The sequence below is a fragment of the Pseudorasbora parva genome, chromosome 12, assembly GCF_024679245.1.
Source record: "Pseudorasbora parva isolate DD20220531a chromosome 12, ASM2467924v1, whole genome shotgun sequence".
Lineage (NCBI taxonomy): Eukaryota > Metazoa > Chordata > Actinopteri > Cypriniformes > Gobionidae > Pseudorasbora > Pseudorasbora parva.
In genome coordinates this window covers 24336488-24358931 of record NC_090183.1, presented here as the reverse complement: position 1 = coordinate 24358931, position 22444 = coordinate 24336488, and the positions used below count along the sequence as shown (strand labels likewise).

Genomic DNA, 22444 nt, shown 5'->3' with positions numbered 1-22444 from the left:
GTATATATTTAAAGGCCCACTGAAATTAAAATGGAAGTTTTTTAGCTTTTAGTATGACTGTGTTACCCTTAAAGTTATGAATAAGCTCGTATGATTCAAATCAATGACACAACTTGCATTTAGGAGATATAAGCATTCAAAACTTACAGTCTCTCACTTCTGTTAAAACAAATGACAAATTTTGATAACATCATTGCAGACTTCACCTTCTCATCAAATCTTCTGTCCAGTCAAAATGCCCTCTAGAATATAAAGCCCGCCCCCTACACTGCTGAAATTGCGGCTGAAATTAGTCAGTTGTTCACACATTTACTCATTTCTACATGGTGAAAGGCACATAGCACACTATATATGCGATAGGAAACGATTCAATATAAATATGCTTTCATTTGAGGCAAATTAAGTCTGTTTTCACGTTAGTTTCACACACCGCAGCAGCGCGCACACACCAACTGCTCTGGTCAAAATTTAGACTACAGACACGAGAGCGCAGCACGGATCATATGCACGAGTCGGCGCAGACAACTAAACATATAGACCCATTTGAATTATGTCAACACACTGAATAATGAGGTGTGTTTCAAGGCACTTCAGTGGGACTTTAAGAAATATTGGCATGTATATAATGTATATATTTATGTAATTTATATATATATATATATATATATATATATATATATATATATATATATTTATATATATATATATATATATATATATATATATAGTCAGTACTGAATTAATATTTCTCTTGCTTCTGCAATCTTGGGTTTATTTTTAAATGTTATTTTTTATTGGCTTCTCTGTGAATGATACACGTGATGATACTTTAGAATTTGCAAAATCAAGGTACAGCATGGGCCAGAATAATGTTGCTGCTTAACGCTTTTTAAAGAGCATTTGCATTATTACCGCACCTAATGTAATGTGACCCCTTAAATGCTGCCTACAAAGGCAGCTCACTAGATCTTGGAACAGAGCTGATATGTTAGATGATGGTTTCTACCTCTGGCAGGTTCATCTCCTTGTCATTTCTTCTGGAGCAGAGGGACATCTCACAGTGCAGGAAGAGCAATGACACGTTGAACTTTGATCTGTAGGTGAAACTGAAGCGTTTTTTGTCCATCTGGGCGTGAGGGATGGGGAAATCGCTTCGCTGAGGGTAATAGAGAACAGAGTCGTCCTTGGGACATATGTTCTCTATGACAACGTAGTCTGACGGCATGCGAGGATCGGAGTCTGGAGATATGAAGCAGGTCTGGATCATGAACCCAAGGTTAGGGTCGGCTTTTGAGGCTGAAATCTGCAGAGAAAAGGTCACATGTCTCTATTAATAAAGGAAAAAGTAATTTTTCTGTGAGACAAAATATATATCTGCTGCAAACAATAAGAGAGAGACAGCAAGACAAAGTAAGTAAAGAAAAACTACTTTCTTTATCTTGATTAATACAACTTGTTAGACATTTTTTCATAAATATGATCAAACGTGATTCATATAGTATGAGATGGATCAGCAGAGTGATGCTTAGATGCTATACATTATGTCTAGTCCTCTGCCAGACACGCTCAATCTATCTTTTTTGATCGTTCTGAGTGATTGAACCGAGTGAACTCTCTCAGGCATCGGTTCAAATCAGCAAATAACGCACAGAGGCTGCCCATTTGTTTTAACACAGCAAACTGTCTAAAGAAACATTGTCAGAGTGCTCACCGTTCCAAGAATCACAAATTCTGACGTCAGATTTCTGTGCCTCGAATAAATCTTTGAGGATCATTCAGTTGTAATAGTTTGGCCATCTGATGTTGTAAAAGCCTGCATGACAGACTGTCTATCAGCTGCCACAAAAAACACCATCACATCCCATTTCCTTCATATCGCTGTGCCAAAGGGGTGTCAATCTCAGGAGGGTGGCCAATTTATTTCAGGTAGGCAGACTAAGAATCTCGAACAATAATGTGAATAATGCAATATTGACTTTAAGGAACAGACTGTCACGCGCAAAAAAAAGCCCTGCAAAAATGAATTGCTAGAGTATAAATTAGCTTTTCTGAGAACAGAAGTCATATTTCACTGAAAATCTTGCCCTTCTCATCTCACTGCACTTCTATCTATCTATCCGTCTGTCCATCCATCCATCCATCCATCCATCCATCCATCCATCCATCCATCCATCCATCCATCCATCCATCCATCCATCCATCCATCCATCCATCCATCCATCCATCCATCCATCTATCTATTTACTTCAAATTAAGCAACACATTTGGTTACAATAGCATCACTGATGTCAAGCCTAGTGTGAATAATTTAAATAAGAGATATTTGAGATTGAGGGCACAAATTTGTTCAGAAAACTTGGATTTACAGTCAGTGTTCATTGTCTAAAATGCTAAAGCTGGAATCTATTTTTCAAACAGCAATCTGTGAACATACTGTACATTATATAATCATAGTTTTCTATTAAATTAAATTAAATTATATTTGTCCCAAGTCATTGTAAATGTACATATTTTAGGCTGATACATTGCGTATTGCCTAAGTTTGTCTTTTCCACTTTCTGTTTTTTCATACAGCAATCTTTGCTACTTTGTTTATTCTTAATAAATAACTGTAGAGTGATTAGATTCACTGTTATTGTTCTGTCACCTTGAACTCAAGCCAGCATGCAGTGTGGCATTTTGTTCTGTGTGTGACCGGCCTTATTAATATGAGTGTATTCTCAACTCACTGGAGGACTTGTATAACCAAATTAGAAAAGAGAGATTAATTAAAAACTTTTTTGCAAGGCCCAAAAAGAGTGTGGACACAGGGAGCTCTTTGTGATCTACTGTCTGACTGAAACAGCAGATCCTCCATTGATGTGGCCATAAATCAAGAACAATCTGCACTGATCTGACATTTTTATATGGCATGTGAGACGGACCTTCAGAAGAACACATTTAATCAAAGACTCTAACCCTGGAAGAGAAAGAGTTAAAAACAGGCACCTGAGAATTTCACTCTGAGATCAAATATTGTCAGCCTTGCCCCCTTGAAACCCCACTGATTAATGACAATATGCCAAACTCCCGGACCAGACAAAATGTACACACACACAGCAGACTGCTGACATCTTTCACAGCGATTGACAGGGAGACATCTATACACACGCGTGTACTTTTGAGCCATAAACGCTCGCATACTCGGAACAATGTCTGATCAGACAGACAGACACCAGGCGCTTATGGTATTAGAAATATGAAACCATGCACAATGAGCACCACACATTATGGTTTAAGGGTAAAAGCAGATCTTGGATTTCTTGTAGAGCTTTTGGCAGTGTGTATATGGTTTCTCATTCAATTATTAAATTAGATTTCTAAAGTGGTTACAGAACTGGAAATGGTTTTATTGAACCCCAAAGGAATCTTTTCCAACATAACGCACAAACATTCTGTTGTATGTATTGCACAATGTAATACCCCATGGTTTCCACATGTACACTACTTTTATTTTTATTTTTTATTAATACTATTATTCAGCAAGGATGCATTAAACTGACAGTAAAGACTTCTAAATTGTAACAAAAACAATTACATTTCAAGTAAATAGTGTTCTTTTGATGATTTTTCACACATAAAAAAAATTAAGCAGTTTAACATAAAAATAAGAAATGTTTCATGAGCAACAAATCAGAATATTAGAATGATCACTGAAGGATCATGTGACTGAAGACTGGAGTAATGAGTGCTGAAAATTTAGCTTTAATCACAGGAACAAATAACATTTAAAAAATATAATGAACAAAATAAAATAGAAAATGGTTTAAATTTCACAATATTATTGTTATTTAAACAATTATGACTTATTTTTGATCAAATAAATACAGTTTTGGTGAGTATAAAATACTTTTAAAAAAATATCTTAAGAATGCCAAACTGCTGAATAGTGTAGGTTTTACTATTAAACATAGGAACGTGAAGGTTTTCAAGTTGCGTTTGTGTGTAGAGAGGATGTGTGTAATACAATTTTTTAAAAAGCCAGGAATGTACTGGAACATCTTGGAACTGAATTTTATCGATCAGAATCAAGAATTCAACCATGTTGTAAGATATGTACAGTAAGGAAAATAAGTATTGAACACCCTGCTATTTTGCAAGTTCTCTCACTTAGAAATCACGGAGGGGTCTGAAATTGTCATTGTAGATGCATTTGGTCTCATCTGACGGCATGACTTTCTCCCTTGACTCCTCTGGATCATCCAAATGGTCATTGTCAAACTTAAGATGGGCCTGGACATGTAGCAGGGGAACTTTCGTGCCATGCATGATTTCAAACCATGACGTCTTAGTGTATTACCAACAGTAACCTTGGAAACGCTGGTCCCAGCTCTTTTCAGGTCATTGACCAGCTCCTCCCGTGTAGTTCTGGGCTGATTTCTCACCTTTCTTAGGATCATTGATACCCCATGAGGTGAGGTCTTGCATGGAGCCCCAGTTTGAGGGAGATTGACAGTCATGTTTAGCTTCTTCCATTTTCTAATGATTGCTCCAACAGTGGACCTTTTTTCACCAAGCTGCTTGGCAATTTCCCCGTAGCCCTTCAGCCTTGTGGAGGTGTACAATTTTATATCTAGTGTCTTTGGACAGCTGTTTGGTCTTGGCCATGTTAGTAGTTGGATTCTTACTGATTGTATGGGGTGGACACGTGTCTTTATGCAGCTAACAACCTCAAACAGGTGCATCTAATTTAGGATAATAAATGGAGTGGAGGTGGACATTTTAAAGGCAGACTAACAGGTCTTTGAGGGTCAGAATTCTAGCTGATAGACAGGTGTTTAAATACTTATTTGCAGCTGTATCACAGAAATAAATAGTTAAAAAAAAGCATATATTGTGATATCTGGATTTTTTTTTAGATTATGTCTCTCATAGGACATGCACCTACGATGACAATTTCAGACCCCTCCATGATTTCCAAGTAGGAGAACTTGCAAATTAGCAGGGTGTTCAAATACTTATTTTCCTCACTGTATATGTACAGTCAAACCAAAAATTATTCAGACACCAGATATAATTGTTTATTATTGAGTACAGGACACTATAGTTCATTTACTTAAGTGAGGATAGCAAAATAAAGTAAACTGTGACATATTATACCCAAAAACTCTTCATACAGTGAACTACCAGTGAAATTGCTAAAAAAAAAATGGGACCCAAATTATTCAGACTCTTTGACCTGACCATGTTTTTCTTAAGTATTTTTTCTTTAATTTCTAATGCAACCTTTTACACCACCGAATAAACAAAACGAAGCATTGCTTGGTCATTGGTTGACCAAAATTTGCATGATCTAATTGTGTGCTTAAATTTAACAGCTGACAGCTGATTGGTAGATACATATTGGTTACGTATTTTTCTATAAAAGGTTATCTTGACATTACATGTTTTCAAAACTATAGCAAATAAACTATGATAATGGGATAAAATGTCAGAATAAATATTGGTTTGACTTTATGTGTATGTATGTTTATGTGTATCTGGGGCGTTTCCTCCGAGGAGGCAAACGAGGCAGTGCTTCCTCAAAAAAAATGAAATGAGAAAAAATAAATCGATATTGCTAAAATAAAACGCAAATATTACAAAATGTGACGTTAAAATGTGTAGAAGTCAGTAGTTTTCATAAAGTAACACTGTTCAACAGCGACACCTGCAGGTGAAGTTACAGCGGGAGACGAGCCTCATCTGTCCCCATTGACTTCAAACAGACACCCTAAAACATGCCCTTTCTTTTGTGTGGGGGAATTGAAATGAATGGGGAAAAGTCACATGAGAGGAGGCATGGGGAAAAGTCACATAAGAGGAGGCAATGTGATAATCCAAGTTTATATATACATTTATTTATTATAAAATCTGTATTGCATATTATAAAACATGGCATCCTTCTATGAACTACAAATGCATTTTAAGTGAATAAATAAATCCATAGGAAGTCAAACACCACCTCAAACAAAGATCTGTGGTCTGCAAAAAAAATTTTGTTGTTGCTAGGTGGTTCTTTCCTTTTTTACACTGGGATTAGTTACTCCACATTATTATGTGTATTATTATGTTGGGTCTGATCAATTTCCTTCAAAGCAAATATGTGCAGATTATATAAAAGTAGATTTACTTCGCGAGCAAATTGTGTGAACATAATTTGTGAAAATATCCCGGCAAATTGGCAAGTGATTTGACATTATTACCTGCCACAGGTGATTTTTTACCCAGGTGTTTATTTCAAACCCTTGAACCTTACCTTGCAGAATCTGAAAAACATATTTGATGTAAAATATCTTATTCAGGAGAGAACTAAATATTAAATAACACATTTTGTATGATCCTTATTATTTTGTTAAAATAATTATCATTTTGCAGATTCTGCAAGGTGTATGTAAACTTTTGAGCATGACTGTATGCAAATGTATATGCTTACCTCCACATAGATGGGCCTGTTCTCGGTGATGGTGAGGAACGACTGAGTGATGGGGTAGTGGAAGGGATTGTTATACAGCTCCATGTTGAAGGTAATATTGTCTAGAGAGTCTACAAGGAAATCATCAGATCCAATATCACTGTCAACTGGGGTGTCCTGGTTCTTACGATATGTGCAATTGAACTAAGGGGAGAGAAACAGAGAATTGGATAATGTTAATTGAACTGAAGGGAAATTAGAAGGTAAGAGAGGCAGAATATGTTATCATTATCCTAATGTATTTGATCACATACAGTAAATACTGTCCTTATTAACCTTAAAGGGGACATATCATGAAAATCTGATTTAATCTGATCATGATCTGTTTAAGTGCTATAATCGGGTTCCTGGTCCATCTACAACCCAGGAAACGTGAAAAAGGACAACCTAAGTAACTGTTTTGGTAAGCCTTTTTCTACAATTATGTGAAAAAATGAGCCGCTCAGATTTATCTCCCCTTCTGATGTAGGAATAGGATCTTTTGTAATATTACCACCCCTTAATCTGCACGTTTCCACCCACTTTGCCAATTGACTGTTCCGTATTAGCATGGTTTCTGCCCTCAGCCAGTTGTACACTGTCCGCCATTTTCTCAATTTTTTCCATACTGATCATGAAAGGGAGAGAGTGCACTTTATAATAGTTTATCAGAGTTGTTTTACATATATAAAGTTTACCAGTTCATTAAGCACCCCTTTAAAAGGGAAAAGGTCTGCATATATTTGTTAACTGTTCGTTGTAAGGACTGTGTTTGTGTAATTCGCTGTGTATGCTGATAATAATGCAATACATCGATTTTCTGACGTGAAAACGGTCATTTCATCTTTTGTGTGATGAACAAAACACTTCACCAAATTCATCAGTAAAGATTTGGCAGGGTCCGCTACAACAGGCTTGTAATAATAGTGGATAAAAGCAAGATGGCAACATTAGTTAAAACCAGAATTAAACTAAACTATAGCAACTAACTAACTAACTAACTAACTAACTAACTAACTAACTAACTAACTAACTAACTAACTAACTAACTAACTAACAGGCAGGGAGCACCAGCTCATTTGCATTTAAAGGGACATACACAAAAATGGTTTGTTTAGCTCACCTTTAATATGTCCCCTTTAAATATATCATACTATTAGCACATTATAAATATATTTATATACCTTTCTATGGTGATGCCATAAAGAATTAAAAAAAAAATACCCTTCAAACTATTCAATATATACTTATATATAGCACAGATATATATTATATTATATAGTACATTAACTAATGTATTGATGGTTATAACTACATAGCTTAACTGTAATGTAGGATTTCTAATCAGGCATCAGTTATAATATTTGCCACATCTGATTTGAGAGCCACAGTAACAGGCAGATTTTTAGTTGAAAAAAAACTTACATTTGGTTCTTGTCCTATTGTTTTTATTCCTGTAGTACCATTTATAAATAATATTTTGACATGTAAATATCATACCAAGATAGTCGCACGATGTCCGGTTTCTGGTAAAATTCTTTCTGTCACCTCCGGATCTCCTGGTAATACGACATCTCCTGACTCCAGATCTTCATCGTCAACGGGCCAGCCACTTCCATCCTTCTGTTCTAATTGGCTAATAACAATCTGTCAATTACAGACACACTTAGTTTCTGACCTCTCAGTAATAATGTAAGGTAAACCCAACAATTTCTTAACAATCATACAATTTCCTCTATAAAACCTTTTATAGAAAATACATTGCTTCACTCTGATGCTCAGCACAGATACAGTCAGAGATAATCGAAATCTACACTTGCCAAAGGTCTGCCAAAACAGATGAGAAAGCTGGATTTAATACATGGGAATGCACAATTTCAGCAATGTAACTCCCAAGGCAGATGAACAAAAAATAAAAAATAAACCTCTCTCAGTTCTTCTCATCGGAAAAAAACATGGCAATCCATTCACATCATAATATGAGAACCACCTCCTTATGAGAGCTCAGGACAGATTATGGGTTCAAAGGTGAAGGAGGCCTGTGAACATTGTCTAATGGAGGTGAAGTTGAGTCATACAAAACTTGCCAATTTGTCATAGGATTTTCAATTAAACACCATCCTCCTTTGAAGCTCTGTGGATCTCGCTCTGCGGGCCAGTACTGTGTTCTGACCGTATGGGTCATATCGTTTTAATTGCCCTTGGGGCTCAGAGTTCAGAGTAAAAGATACATATTTGGGAGGTTGTCCAGCTTTTTTAATGGGTTCAAGGCTAAAAGTGTTTTTAGGAATTTCCGCTAGAAATGATTGCTGAATTTCCGTGTGGAAGTGAATCATCCCTTCTGGGTTAAAACACACATGCAGGACCAGGAAACACTGAAAACAGATATGGCGTGTTGGAGGGGTCACACCAACTGACCCTGAACTCCCGCATGCATTGGAAAAGGCAAAGCGAACAAGAACTTAATTTCACATTTGATATTATTGATTGTATGTTGGTTTTAGTACTCACTGAATTGATATAGAGGACCACTGGGCTGGGGTGGGAGGGGATTTTAGTGGTTTGGCAGCCAGACAGGGGCGTCTCCAGTATATAGTGGGTGGTGTTGGAGGTTGCTTTGCATTGGGAGTCCTGAAGAGTGATATTGGGTTTTCCAAACCCATTGGCCTGCGAGGACATTAGGAAAACATGACTTCACAAGAAAAATCTCAACCTTTGACAACATATCAAGATCTATTATCAGTCCTGAAGATATTGCAGTCTAAATCTGAGATCTATTGTGTGTTTCAACATTTGAAAGTGACAAACAAGACTTGCAAGCTTGTCTAACTTTGCTCAAAAGCATTTTGATGGTAGAATGAGTGTTTGCTCTCCCTCTGAAGTGGTCTGTTACACCACTTCTGGTTTCTGACGTCAGTGTATGCGGCCCACACATTCTGGGATTATTCACACAGCATCAGCTTGAGAGAAATACAAGGTGTCTCTCACACACCACTTCTTTAATGCAGTTTGGGAAGCTTAGCTTAAAGTTTAACCATACTCAAGCTACTCTTTTAAACAAGTAGTAACAAACTACAAATAAAACAAATTAATAATAATAATAAAAAATGCATCAAAGATTAAAAGTTAAGGTTCAGGAAGATTTTTTTTTTATAAATAAATGATTTATTTTATTCAGCTAGGATGCATTAAAAGTGACAGCAAATACTTTTAGATTATTATTAAAAATAAAAGATGTTTATTTTATTTAACTATTATTTAAAAAAACTATTATAACTATTTATTTAAAAAATTACCATGGTTTCCACAAAAATATTAAGCAGTACAACTGTTTTAAACATTGATAATCACACATTGTACTTGAGCACCAAACCATCCTGTTAGAATGATTTCTGAACGATCATGTGACTGGACTAAAGATGCTGAAAATCACATGTATAAATCATACGACAAAATATATTAAAATAGAAAGCAGTTATTTTAAATAATACTATCATTATGTTAACTGTATTTTTTATCAAATATATGCAGTCTTGAAAAAAAAACAGACATAAGAGCTACTTAAAAATGAAGTTATGTTAAAACTCAAACTACTTTTAATTAGTTACTCTGCAATACTCATCCGATACTCAACCAATTTGTGCGTACAAAATGTTGTGCACTTGTCACTTGTGTTACCTACCTGTAGAGTTTCCTTGTCAATGCTGACCACCATTTTGTTCTTCTCACACTGCACACTGAATCCTACATTTGGAGATCCCTGCTGCTCCTCGGGGCCACTAGCCTGAAAGACTCGTTCCTCAAGAGATGGCATCGGAGGTGGAAATGACAGGCCCTGCTCCATGGATGGCAGAAAGGGGAAAGGGAACCCGTTCCGTGGAGGGGAATCCCGGGCGCTGGGCTTTGGAAGTGGGTTGATATTGCGGAGAATGGACAGTTCTGGTGGGAACATTCCTTCATCCATGCTCCCTAGGTCTGGAAGTGATCAAGAAAGAAGAGATTTAAAAGTCAATCTGCCTGGCAACTGCTCGGTAATGTCGATGCAAGAAAATCACAAAGCAAACACATGCATTGTTATTTTTATTAATGATTTATTAAAATTCTTCAGTAAAAATTTTTTTTTAATGTTTTCCAGTACCAAATGTAATAAATTTATAAATTTACTTAGGAAGAAAAATATCAAGAAATGTTTTTGAAGAAAAAAATGAATGTGCCTGTTTACACATGTTCACTTCATGCGTTTCTACTGTTGAGCTTCTGTGACTGTTTCATTTGCAGCAGTTTGAGCGTTGGCTTGAGTTAGACACCTAACTCATCTGTGGCGATGAGTGTTTCAGAAGCGCTGTCATATCTGACTATTACATGTCATATAGCCTATAACACGCTCTCACGTTTATTTTTTTACATTTTGGAAGGAGTAAAATGTACGTATTTTGGTTTCAACAGTGTTGCATTTATACTTGTCTAGTTTTGTCTGGAATGCATCTAAAACCGCCTTCTGAAGTGATTGAGTGATCGGATTTAAATCAGGCTCGAAAGCGTTTCGGAGGGCATTCACACCCGGGGTCCGTGCTTCGTAACGTCGCTTTATACATCTGAGATGATTTGACAGATGCCAGATCTTTTAATCGTGATAACTGATTTCTGGCTAATTTGGTTCTTCAAACTAATTTGCAGATTGGATTAAAAGATCTGGATTACTGCGTTTTCTCGTGTTCCCTGAAGAGGGCAGTTACATACTGGAAACCACGATCAGCAATGGAGATCAGCAATGGCTGGTGGCAAAACAGAAATGTGATGACATAATATAATTTAAAAAAAACACCTGGTGAAAAAAAATCTGGACCTTTATAAGAAAACAACATCAAAGTTATAATAGATCAATTAAATGTGCAGTTTTATTTTAACATTATTCACAATTATTTATATTCACGATTGTATAGTATTTGTACACCCTTTATAGCCTGGATGCCAGCCGAACTTAGCGCTGCCCACAACATTTTTAGGTCGGGCAGTTCGGTCTGGCCTTGATCCATAGAGGAGTAATTATCACCAAACAGAAACTGTTTGGACCAATGAAATCACCAGGGCGGGCTTTAGACGATGACGGACAGATGATCAACAGTAACGTAATCATGCACGTCATCAAAGGGGCTTGGATTACATTTGTTTGAATCCTAAACGGAGAGCTTGTTTGTATATGCATTCACCTTCACAATTTCTCTCAGAAATGATGATCATGTTGGGTAAGTACTCTGTGTATCATTATATTATTTTATTTTTTTACAACATCAGCAAAGAACGTGTATTCCAGCCTGATTTCAGCTCGCGTGCAGACAGGGTTGCCAAGTTTTTACAACAAAATCCGCCAACTACTAGCCCTAAACAATAGCTTCTCTGGGGGTTCTCTGGGGGAAAAATGGTGTTTGGGGGGTAAAATGTGTGTTATTTTGGCAAGGTTGCCTGCTAAAATTCGCACTCATGGACTTGGCAACAATGTGCAGTTGAGCTCTGTTGACATTTGAATGACAATGCGTTGTTTCGTTGCTCTGATTGGTTGTAGGTCTATCCGATTGAGGTCTTGCCTGGTTCAGTTGAAACGCCCCATAATCACAGCCCAATGGAGCAGTTTCAGACTCATATTCGGACTAGAATTGAGTATGACCACGTCAGGCTACACCCTTTACATTTTTATTTCAATGTTGTAATTAGCAATTCATTTAATTTTAATTTCAAATTAAAGCAGATTTGTAACGTGACAGTATTCATTTAAGTCTCTTACAGGTCAAGATCAAGTTATCTGCATCTCCTGTGCCATATAAAGACACCCCAATAATATCCATCATCACTCAAATTAATATTTAATTCAGAATAATTGTGCAGCACGTGTGTAGGACTGCAATAACATTCAATAACAATAAAATGCATGAAGTGACCAGGTGTAAAAAGGCCATATCTATATATTTTTTCCCAGTGTATTCAATCAATTAAGCTTATTTATATTTTAAACTAATTAAGCGTATTTTAACTATTTTAAGTTGATGTCATTTATATCTTGGGTTGTTGCTCATGCCTTGTTCTCTGAGGCGCAGTTTGAAGTGGTTGGCGACAGGGGTGCTGGTGTAGGAAGTGACTGGTTTGAATCCGTTTTCCTCTGCCCACTGGATCAGAGCCTGAGATCCTGCGGGCAGCTTCTGTTTGACCGTCTTCGACACCTGCATCAGCTTTTCTGTGTCCTCATTCAGGCCGACAGTATCTGATGTCTGAGGAGGACAAAGGGGAAGAATAAGATAACTCGTTCACTTCAAATGCAGAAACAGAGGAATGCTTCACAAGTGTTAATTCTTTGCTCATTTTTTGGAACAGAAAAACTAAAAATTGGAAAGGAAACATTTTCTGATCTAATACCTTATCTTACCTATAAATATAGATCGAACCTCACTGATGGAAGAGAAAAAATATCAGGGCCCAAATGTAACTTTTACCTTTTCAGCATAAATTTGCCAACAGAAGTAATTCCTAATCGCATTTAATGTTGGTTATTCCTTTAGGTCACCCAAACAAAAAACAAAAAGGTTTGATGAGTTTACAGCATGGCAAAAAAAGTGGTCAAATTACGTAGGAATCATAAATGAACGCCTGGTTGTTCTTTAATAGGTGTGAAGGGCAGATGGCCCTCATTCCCAGCCGTGTTTCCCACAAATGCCTCACCAGGCTGGACAACCAACTTGAGCCAATCTGCCAACAGTAGCAGGGCTTTGATTTTACAAGGCTGTGGATCGTATCACATGCATTACTTACATTCTCCTACAGTCTAAAACACTGTAACCGATTCACTCAGACACGGACAAGTGCAACACATTCATGGCGACAGATGCGTTATACACACACTTAGACATTCACATTAAAATTCTCTAATGAACTTTATGACTTGTTGATTTTCAATGCCAGAACATCATAGCATAATGCAGGACCACTGTCCTCCTAAAAGTTTGACCTACATATTCGTGGATCTACTGTAGCTCAATGATACCAATCTTTCAATCTATATATAAATTATAGAACATAAAGATATTAAAGCTTTAAGTAAAATTAAGTTATAATTCTTATAATTACAGATATTTGAATATATATATATATATATATATATATATATATATATATATATATATATATATATATATATATATATATTCAAATATCTGTAATTATAAGAATTATAACTTAATTTTACTTAAAGCTTTTATGTTTATTTATTTATTTATTTATTTATTTATTTATTTATTTATTTATTTATTTATTTATTTAAACAGAAAGGGCCCATTAAGATACAATATATTCTCTATCAGTGAGTCCTGGTCAATCCATTGTGAAGTTATTTATAATCTACATTATAATGCATTATATATTTTCATAAATAATTGTAACCAAAGTTATAATACATTATAATATTCGCAGATGCCTTGTTTCATCTGAATTTGTTGTTTGTCATATGTTTTAATGCATTATACTTTCTAAAGATGCAATGTTTTATAATGAATTATACCTGTGATTACAATTATTAATAAGACCATACAATGCATTATAATCTACATTATAGTTTTCAAACTCAGAAAAAACATCTATAAATTATCATATAAACACCTTAAACCTTTTTAACAAATGTGACTTATCCTAACGACATTGTGGATTTATTCTCTTAAGCAGCACATAAAAATGCACAAATATTTAGCACTAAATTACACACTGTGCGCACAAGTCACTCTCCAAGAGCAGTGTGTAGTGACACTTTCAGTGGTGTGAATGTGTTATGCTGTGCTATCTGAAACCAGCAGACAGACGCTCTCATAATTCATATTCTGAAGTGCCAGGCCAATGCTACAATAAAAACTCTGCAAAGGCTCTGGCTGAAGAAAAACTCACTACACTCGTTCTTCTGTTATTACTCCAATATATAACAGGCCTCCAGATCACACAGTTCATTGGATCAACTTGCTATATTTTGCTCAACCTTTTCAAACAGTTAGAAGAGTAAGCATTACGTATTGTTTGATTACAAAAATTTATAAAATCATACCGTTCAAAGGTTTGGGATCATCGCTGTGATTTTTTATTTTTCTTAAGAATTTGATATGTTTATTCAGTAAGGACAGATTCAATTGATCAAAATGAATAACATTAAAGACATTCAGAATGTTATAAAAAATGTGTTTTAAAAAAATGTTTCTTTCTTTTCATAATCCTGAAAAAATACTCTGTATCATGGTTTCCACGCTTAATTAAGCAGCACAAACCATTTTCAACTGTAATTATAAAAACATTATAATAAAAGGTTTCTTGAGTCCCAGATCAACATGTTAGAATAATTTCTGAAAGATTGTGTGACTGGACTAATGGCTGCTGAAAATACACAGGAATAAATCATATTTAAAAATGATGCAAATAGAACTATTTAATAACATTTCAAATATTTGGGCTGTAATTAAACATAATATAAAAATAATAAAATAAACAGCTTTATTGAACATACAAATGTTCTTTCAAAAACAAAATAATCAGCCTGATCCAAACTTTTGAACTTTTGTAGTGTATAACAGCAATAATTATCTATCTATATATATATATATATAATATATATATATATATATATATATATATAATATATATATATATATATATATATAATATTATTAAACTATATATATTATATATAGAGATGACAACAGCATATGACCAATACTCATATTGCATGTGGCCAAAAATGTAAAACATCATACCACAATGTCCAGTTTGCCGATGATGCTGTGGGCTTTGATTACCCAATTCACTGGCTTCTCACATTTCAGAAGTAACACAATATCACGATGGAGTGGGGCGTCACCATCTAGCGGCCTTAAATCCACGATCACATCCACTTGGAATGCACTACTCAGAGAGAGAGGGAGAGAGAGAAGAGAAGAGAGAGAGAGAGAGAAGAGAGAGAGAGAGAGAGAGAGAGAGAGAGAGATCATAAGAATCTTTCAGTTTTAACATGCTTTCCGTCTGGCCAATTGATTAAAAAACTGGATTGTTTCCTAGAAAACAAAGCTGGACACATGTGAAACAGACCACATACCACAACACTGGGATCCATCATGATGCTTGCATATCTTTAGATCTGTTTTTCATTTTTTGAGTCACTATTAGGCAACCATGAGTGATTTTGTTGTGGGCGGAGACAGTTTTACACGGCAGAGTTTTCCAATATCAACAATACCTGCCTATTTCCAAATAAACTGTACAGACTGAAGGAAACACAATGACAACCTAAAATGTCAAAATACAGACAGACAAGCACGTACATTACAAAAGCAAACACACCCATCCATGAACACTCGGTTATATAACACACCACGATAAACTAAACATACCCATATGACCGAAATATCCTGCAGAGAATGTCAGCAACACAATTATTTGTAGTTTGAAAAGTTTACGGTTTATATGGTATATCTGGTAAGGCCTTCAATAGCAGATTCAATTATATGCACTGCTGTTAATATATTATATATAATATATATATATATATATATATATATATATATATATATATATATATAATATATATATATAATATATTATATATATATATAATATATATATAATATATATATAATCTTTTCTTTGAAATAAATTAATAAACGAATAAAATCCCAGCATTTGATGCACAATTTTGTTTATTTAATACAAAGTTCAGTCATGAAACTTTGATGCTGATTGATTGTCTCTTCTGCGGTTTCGCAGCCAATCAATTGCTTCTTCCTATCTATCGCTTGCTTATTTTCCAGTCCTACTGGATGGAGCTCATTTTTGCACACTATGTCTATTGTCCTTCCTCCTCCCCAGCACCACCCGTCTAGATCTTCAAAGGAGTTCTCCATACACTCTGGAGATGGAGCTCAATCTGCACGCTATGTCTATAGCAAGTCTTCGTAATGTGCTCTGCAGCAGCATATTTATTTCTCTGTATTTCTTTTGATTTATCAGAGTGAGTCTGAATACTCTAGATCTGTCAAAACCAAATATATTTACATTTATATTTCTCTTAAATAAAATGTGTTACAAACTACTCTAGAGTCATCAAGACTCTTTGAAAATTCTGTATTGTCTTCTCTTCCGTGTTCCTCAAATAAAGAATCAAACGGTCATGATTCAAGATTCGAATCGCGTGTCAAACTGGCAAACTGCTGAAATCACGTGACATTGGCGATATGAATCACGAATCAATCTGCTGATTCACGAGCGTTTGATTCTTTATTTGAGGTTTGAAAACAAACGCGGAAGAGAAGACAATGCTGAATAAAGTCGTATTGTTTTAAATTTTTGGACCAAAATGTATTGTTGACGCTTCAAAAGAGTCTAACTAACCAACTGATGTCTCATATGGACTACTTTGATGATGTTTTCATTACCTTCTGGACGTGGACAGCAAGTGGGCATACACTTACATTCAAAGGACAGAAAGGCCTTGGACTAAATCTAAAATATCTTAAACTGTGTTCAGAGGATGAACGGAGGTCTTACGGGTGTGGAAAGACATTAGGGTGAGTCATTAATGAAAGAAATTTCATTTTTGGGTGAACTAACCCTTTAAATCACATTCTTTGCTCTCAACTTTGCTGTAGATGCACTAAAAATCTCTTATTATTTTTAAATATGTATTTGAAAGAAAAATATTATAATATGAATAAATAATGTTAATATGACTGTATTTTACCGTGGCTGTATTACAGAAACTTTTACAGAAACTTCTTAATCCTTTACTTGTATAACAGTCTTCTCCTCACCTGCTGGAGTTTGGTGCCTGGAGCTCAATGATGTGGACCTCCTGGTCATGATCAGGACCTGAGAGAACACACCCTCTGGATGGCTGGGGCTGGATGTAGCTGGCCAGGTAGTTCAGAGACAGAAACTTGTTATCAATCTTACAAGTCTCTGAGAAGACGGGGTCTGAAACAAGTACGAGATATTTTTAGGCCAAGGGCTGATAGAAACTTTGAGGAGACAGAAACAGTTTGACTGACAAATAGTTAACCAACAGTTAATTACAGTCCTATAATCTGATATTTAGTATGAAAGCACTGGAACGTTTTGCTGTTTGTATCCTTTGGCTTGTCTGTGTTTGCCACAGTATGTGAGCAGCAATGGAAGCAGAGGAGAGATTGTGGGTTTTTTCATAGTGGTCGAACATTTTCAATGGCCAATGCTTATATTGATATCTTGAAACCAGGTTGACTAAATGCCAAAATCATGCCAAACAGTATTATGACAGTATATAATGTAGTATGTATACTATATATGTATGCAGTATATAGTAGTATGACAATACTGTTCAAAATCTGGGGATGGTAAGATTTTTTAATGAATGTGAAAGAAGCCTCATGCTCACCAAGGCTGAATTTATTTATAACAAAAATACAGTAAAAAGTAATATTGTGAAATAATCTTTTATTATATTTTAAAAAGTAATTTATTCCTTAAGCTGCAGACACTACTAGACTTTGAGCATGTGATATTTCTTTGGAACCGCCAAAGGTTGTGATATGACAAACCCCTTTTTGTCTTTTTTTAAACATGAATTTAACAACAAAAAGCAATACACTCAAAATGTAAAAAATATACAATCTACTATATAAAATTTAATTCTTTTAATTCAGTCAAGAGGCTTCTACTGGTCACACGTCATCACATGATGCAAATCCGCAGCTCAGAGTTCACCAAGCTTGAAATTCGAACACCAAAACCTTTCGCATGAGTCCTTTCGCTTTTCCGAAGTCAATGGAAGGAAAAGTGCAGTGTGACCGCTGCTTTAAACCTGAATTTTAAGCAATTACTGTAGTCTTCACATTGTCACATTATCCTTCAAAAATCATACTGAACTTTGTGGTCAGAAAACTTTTCTTATTATCAATTTTTAAAAACAGTTGCTTAATATTTTTGTGGAAAATATGATTTAAAAAAAAACTGGATTCAAGAAATATAGGTCTTTTGTAACAATGTAACTCTTTCCTGTCACTTCACTGTTAATTGAAATGCATCTTTGCTAAAGTACTAGTTTCTTTTTTTTCTTTTTTCTTTTTTTAAAAGGATCGGTACTGAACAATATAATTAAATTATGGCAAATTAGTTTACACAACAATTACTTAAAATTCCCCCCCTCAAAATAAAATCATCATTCATTGACAAACCTTTTAGTAATATTTGGACCTGTCAAATTAGGAAGATAAAACACCATTTGGACATGGTTATCTTGAAAATGACATGCCCTGTTGCAGATGAACTACTCCCCAAAAAAAATCTACTCTTGAACACCGTTTTCTTTGCTCCTCTACAAAAGAGATGATGGCTCTTCTCTTTGCCCCAGAGAAACAGAAGACAGATGCTTCCTTATTTGGCCATTATGCTTGGACAAAGCGCAAGGGTGATGAGTGTCAACTCCTCATGAAAGGCTGGCATGTCTTACTCTCTGCTCTTCCTGGCTCTTTGAGGTGCTGTGGGGTAAGAGGGTCGCCTGTTCTCTGCAGCAAACAGATCGGAAGCATGTCCGCTCTCATGCGGAGCTACAAAGGGTTGAGATAGAGTAGAAGGCCAGAACTCTCCTGCAGAGGTAAACACAGCCTTTTGAGTCACTGCCAAACCTCAAACTCAAACACGGCCGGGCCAAATGTTTTACGGGGCTGACCGAAACAAGCTTAGAGACTGGAAAGCGTACTTTGAATGATGCAGTCATTACTTTCTTCCAGTGCTGGAATCTCATGTTCTTCTACGGACTGAAAAAAATGAGCACCAGGTTTTCTGTTTGCTGTAGGAGTTTAACCGGGCAACCTGACAGTTGATAGATGCTGAAGTCAGACGTGTTGCTGGTTTGGTCTTAGAACTCAGCGGGGGAAACACGATGGAGCCCTGGGTGAAACACACAGCCGGATCTGTCCTTTTCTTCTTTCTTCAAACAATCCCTGAGGCTCGCTGCGCTAATGGCACGTATTTGCAAGTATCTGTTTCTGCTTTCTCTGTTTCATGCTCTCATCGAGTAAACAGCAAACTCTTTTTGAATGTGGCAGCCCTGTCTGACTCAAACATCATATCAAAGTCCAAGAGTCGGTTTCAAGTTAAATGCCCCTAAACCGTTTCCTTTGAGAATAAGCCAATTTCCCCCTTACGGCTCATGTCATTGGGCAGATGGCTAAGATACTTTCTTAGCAGAATCTTACAAGGCTTCCTGGTAATGCTATAAATTTGGACTTTCTGTTTTGGGCTTCTTTTTTCTTTTTCTATACCCTCCCTGCCAAACTTTCCCTTTGCTCATTCCCTTTTTCCTCTAGGTCTGCTATTCTCCCTCATCCTTCTCTTTTTAAAAGGACTGTTGTGAAAGGCTTCAGACTTGGCAAAGGGCCCGTACGCACAAGCTGGCAGTCAGGGCTTTCATCTGAAACTCTTCCCATATGTTTACTTGGCCTTTCCATCAATTCTCCATCTCTCGGCTGTATGTGAGCCTGACATGCAAGCTAATCGAATGATTACAAATGAGAGACAGAGAAAGTCTGCCATTTAAACCCGCAGATTTTGCCATGTTGTATTTAAATGAAACTGAATGTTGCCCAGTGGAAATTAAAATGACTTGAGGTGGCTTCACCAAGATTTGCTTTATTATCCATGGTTCTAGTTACTAAACACAGTCAATAGGCACCATTGAGAGTGAATAAGCATGTGCAGGGCCATGATTGAAGTTCAGAGGTGGCTGAAAACAATGGCACAACATTTATTTTAAGCCAAATAAACTCAAAGGGATACTCCACCACTTTTTCAAATTAAACTATGTTATTTCCTTAACTAAGACGAGTTTATACATACCTTGCTCGTCTCTCTGTGCGTGCACTTAATCTCTCTGACACGAGTTCATTCCTTAGGTACCAAACACCTCCACGTTTCCCCTATTTAAATACAGTTACACGAATAGCTAAACGCCCAAGTATGGTGACACAAAATAAAATGTGGCGTTTTTTTAGCCGGGTTTAAAAGGATAACTATAATGTATGGCAGAATAGCACTTCTGAGAGTACTTCGACTCGGCGTAGTAAAAAGTCACGCCTGAAAAATCCTCTCCTCCTATTGACGGAAATGAGAGGGGGAGGGGGAGATTTGAGGGAGAATTTTTCAGCTGTGACTTTTTACTGCGCCGAGTCGAAGTACTCTTAGAAGTGCTATTCCGCCATACATTATAGTTATCCGCTTATAAAAGCACCACATTTTATTTTGAGTCAGCATACTTGGTCGTTCAGCTATTGGTGTAACTGTATTTAAATAGGGAAAATGTGGAGGTGTTTGGTCGCTTCTAACTTGATCTCTGTTTGGTACCATAGTGAATGAACTGGGCTTAGTGGGCTAAGCTAAATGCTATCAAAATGTCATCACGCGTCAGAGCGATTTTTTGTTTTTCAGAGATGAGAGAGGTATGTATCAACTCCTCTTTGTTAAGGGAATAACATAGTTTAATATGGAAAAGCGGTGGACTATCCCTTTAAAGCAAATAAATGTATTTGTGCTAAAACAAAATGAGGAATAGGTAAAACACTGTGCGCATGCTCAAAAAAACGTACCCTCTCCAACTTTGATGTAGATGTCGTGGGCCATCTTGAGCTCGCTGAAAGAGGTAACAGCACGGTAGCGTTGATGGGCCCAGGAAAGCAGGTGTTCATTGCCATGAGGAAGGTTTTCCATCTTCACCTCACATGACTCAGAGAAATTTCCTGCCTCAAAAAACACTTCAGATCCCTCTGCAACCTAAGAAATCAATAAAATAACACGGTTAGTGTATTTTCTAAAAGAGCGCAGTTAAATTCTCAATTCTGATTGGATAATACAATAATTTTATCAACTAAAGTTAGTTCCCGGTTTGTCCAGTTCCGTATCACTTTGACACAAAATTAAAACTAGTAATTGTGGCTTTTGTCAACATACAATAATCCATATGTAAGCATAATTTTTAGCAACTGTGTTACATTTTAATTGTAAAATATTTACTCTATTATTTTTTTTCTGTCTGAGTTACTCGCTGTACAATACAAACCCCTTTTGTTAACTCTTGGAGCATATTTTCCCCCTTGACAGTTCAAGAAACAAAGATCTCTCTGTTGATGAAGACAGGCCCATAAAACTCAAAGCTGTATTGATATGCACATCCCATTTCACAGCAGAAAGTCTAAGGTAATAAAGTTTAAGGGCAAGACTACAGATTACGAGAGGAAAGGAAAAAGAGTATCACAACAAGCCTTTCCAAAACGAAACCTTCCACACAATCTTTGCCAAAACACATCTTTAACACTCTATCCTGATGGTTTTCTGAAAGCCTCTTCCAATGTGTGCTCCATATTTTTACACATGGTCCTCTTACACAATAAGGTGTCTGCCTTCCACTGTTTATATAACACACTGCTGTGCATCAGATGAGATGGGCAGGAGGAAGAAAGGAGAGCTAACGGCTGACATTAGACTTATAGACAACATATGTATACACTTTCGCACATGCAAAAGCAATGCAGACTATCAAAGTCAGACTTTAAGGGGATCAAATACTTTGTCATGCAGACTCAGCGCAGTGTACATATTGTGCACATAATAGAAAATTTCCCAAATTATGAATACAATATTAATATGCCAAAAACATAGCATTCTATAGTTTGAGTTGGTTAGCATTAATATTAAAACTAGGATAATGCATACTTAAAGGGTAAGTTCACCAAAAAATTAAGATTCTGTCATTAATTACTCGCTCACATGTCGTTCCAAACCCGTAAAATTTTTGTTCATCTTCGGAATACAAATTAAGATATTTTTTATGAAATCCAAGAGCTTTTTGACCCTCTATAGACAGCTATTTAATTAACACTTTCAAGGCCCAGAAAGGTCATAAAAACATTGTTAAAATACAGTAGT

At 36.1% G+C, this 22444-nt stretch overlaps 1 protein-coding gene across 1 annotated transcript in view; it reads right to left on the bottom strand.

The window, feature by feature from the left end:
- Positions 1 to 22444, bottom strand: part of tgfbr3 (transforming growth factor, beta receptor III) — a 139289-nt gene that overhangs the window by 18636 nt on the left and 98209 nt on the right. Inside the window, exons 5-13 of the mRNA XM_067459552.1 lie at positions 21109 to 21292; positions 17299 to 17461; positions 15250 to 15397; positions 12546 to 12735; positions 10155 to 10447; positions 8984 to 9139; positions 7973 to 8119; positions 6455 to 6637; positions 1007 to 1303 (exon numbers count right to left, since the gene is read on the bottom strand). Of these exons, the coding sequence (XP_067315653.1) occupies positions 1007 to 1303; positions 6455 to 6637; positions 7973 to 8119; positions 8984 to 9139; positions 10155 to 10447; positions 12546 to 12735; positions 15250 to 15397; positions 17299 to 17461; positions 21109 to 21292 (1761 nt within the window). The remainder of the gene's footprint in view (positions 1 to 1006; positions 1304 to 6454; positions 6638 to 7972; positions 8120 to 8983; positions 9140 to 10154; positions 10448 to 12545; positions 12736 to 15249; positions 15398 to 17298; positions 17462 to 21108; positions 21293 to 22444) is intronic.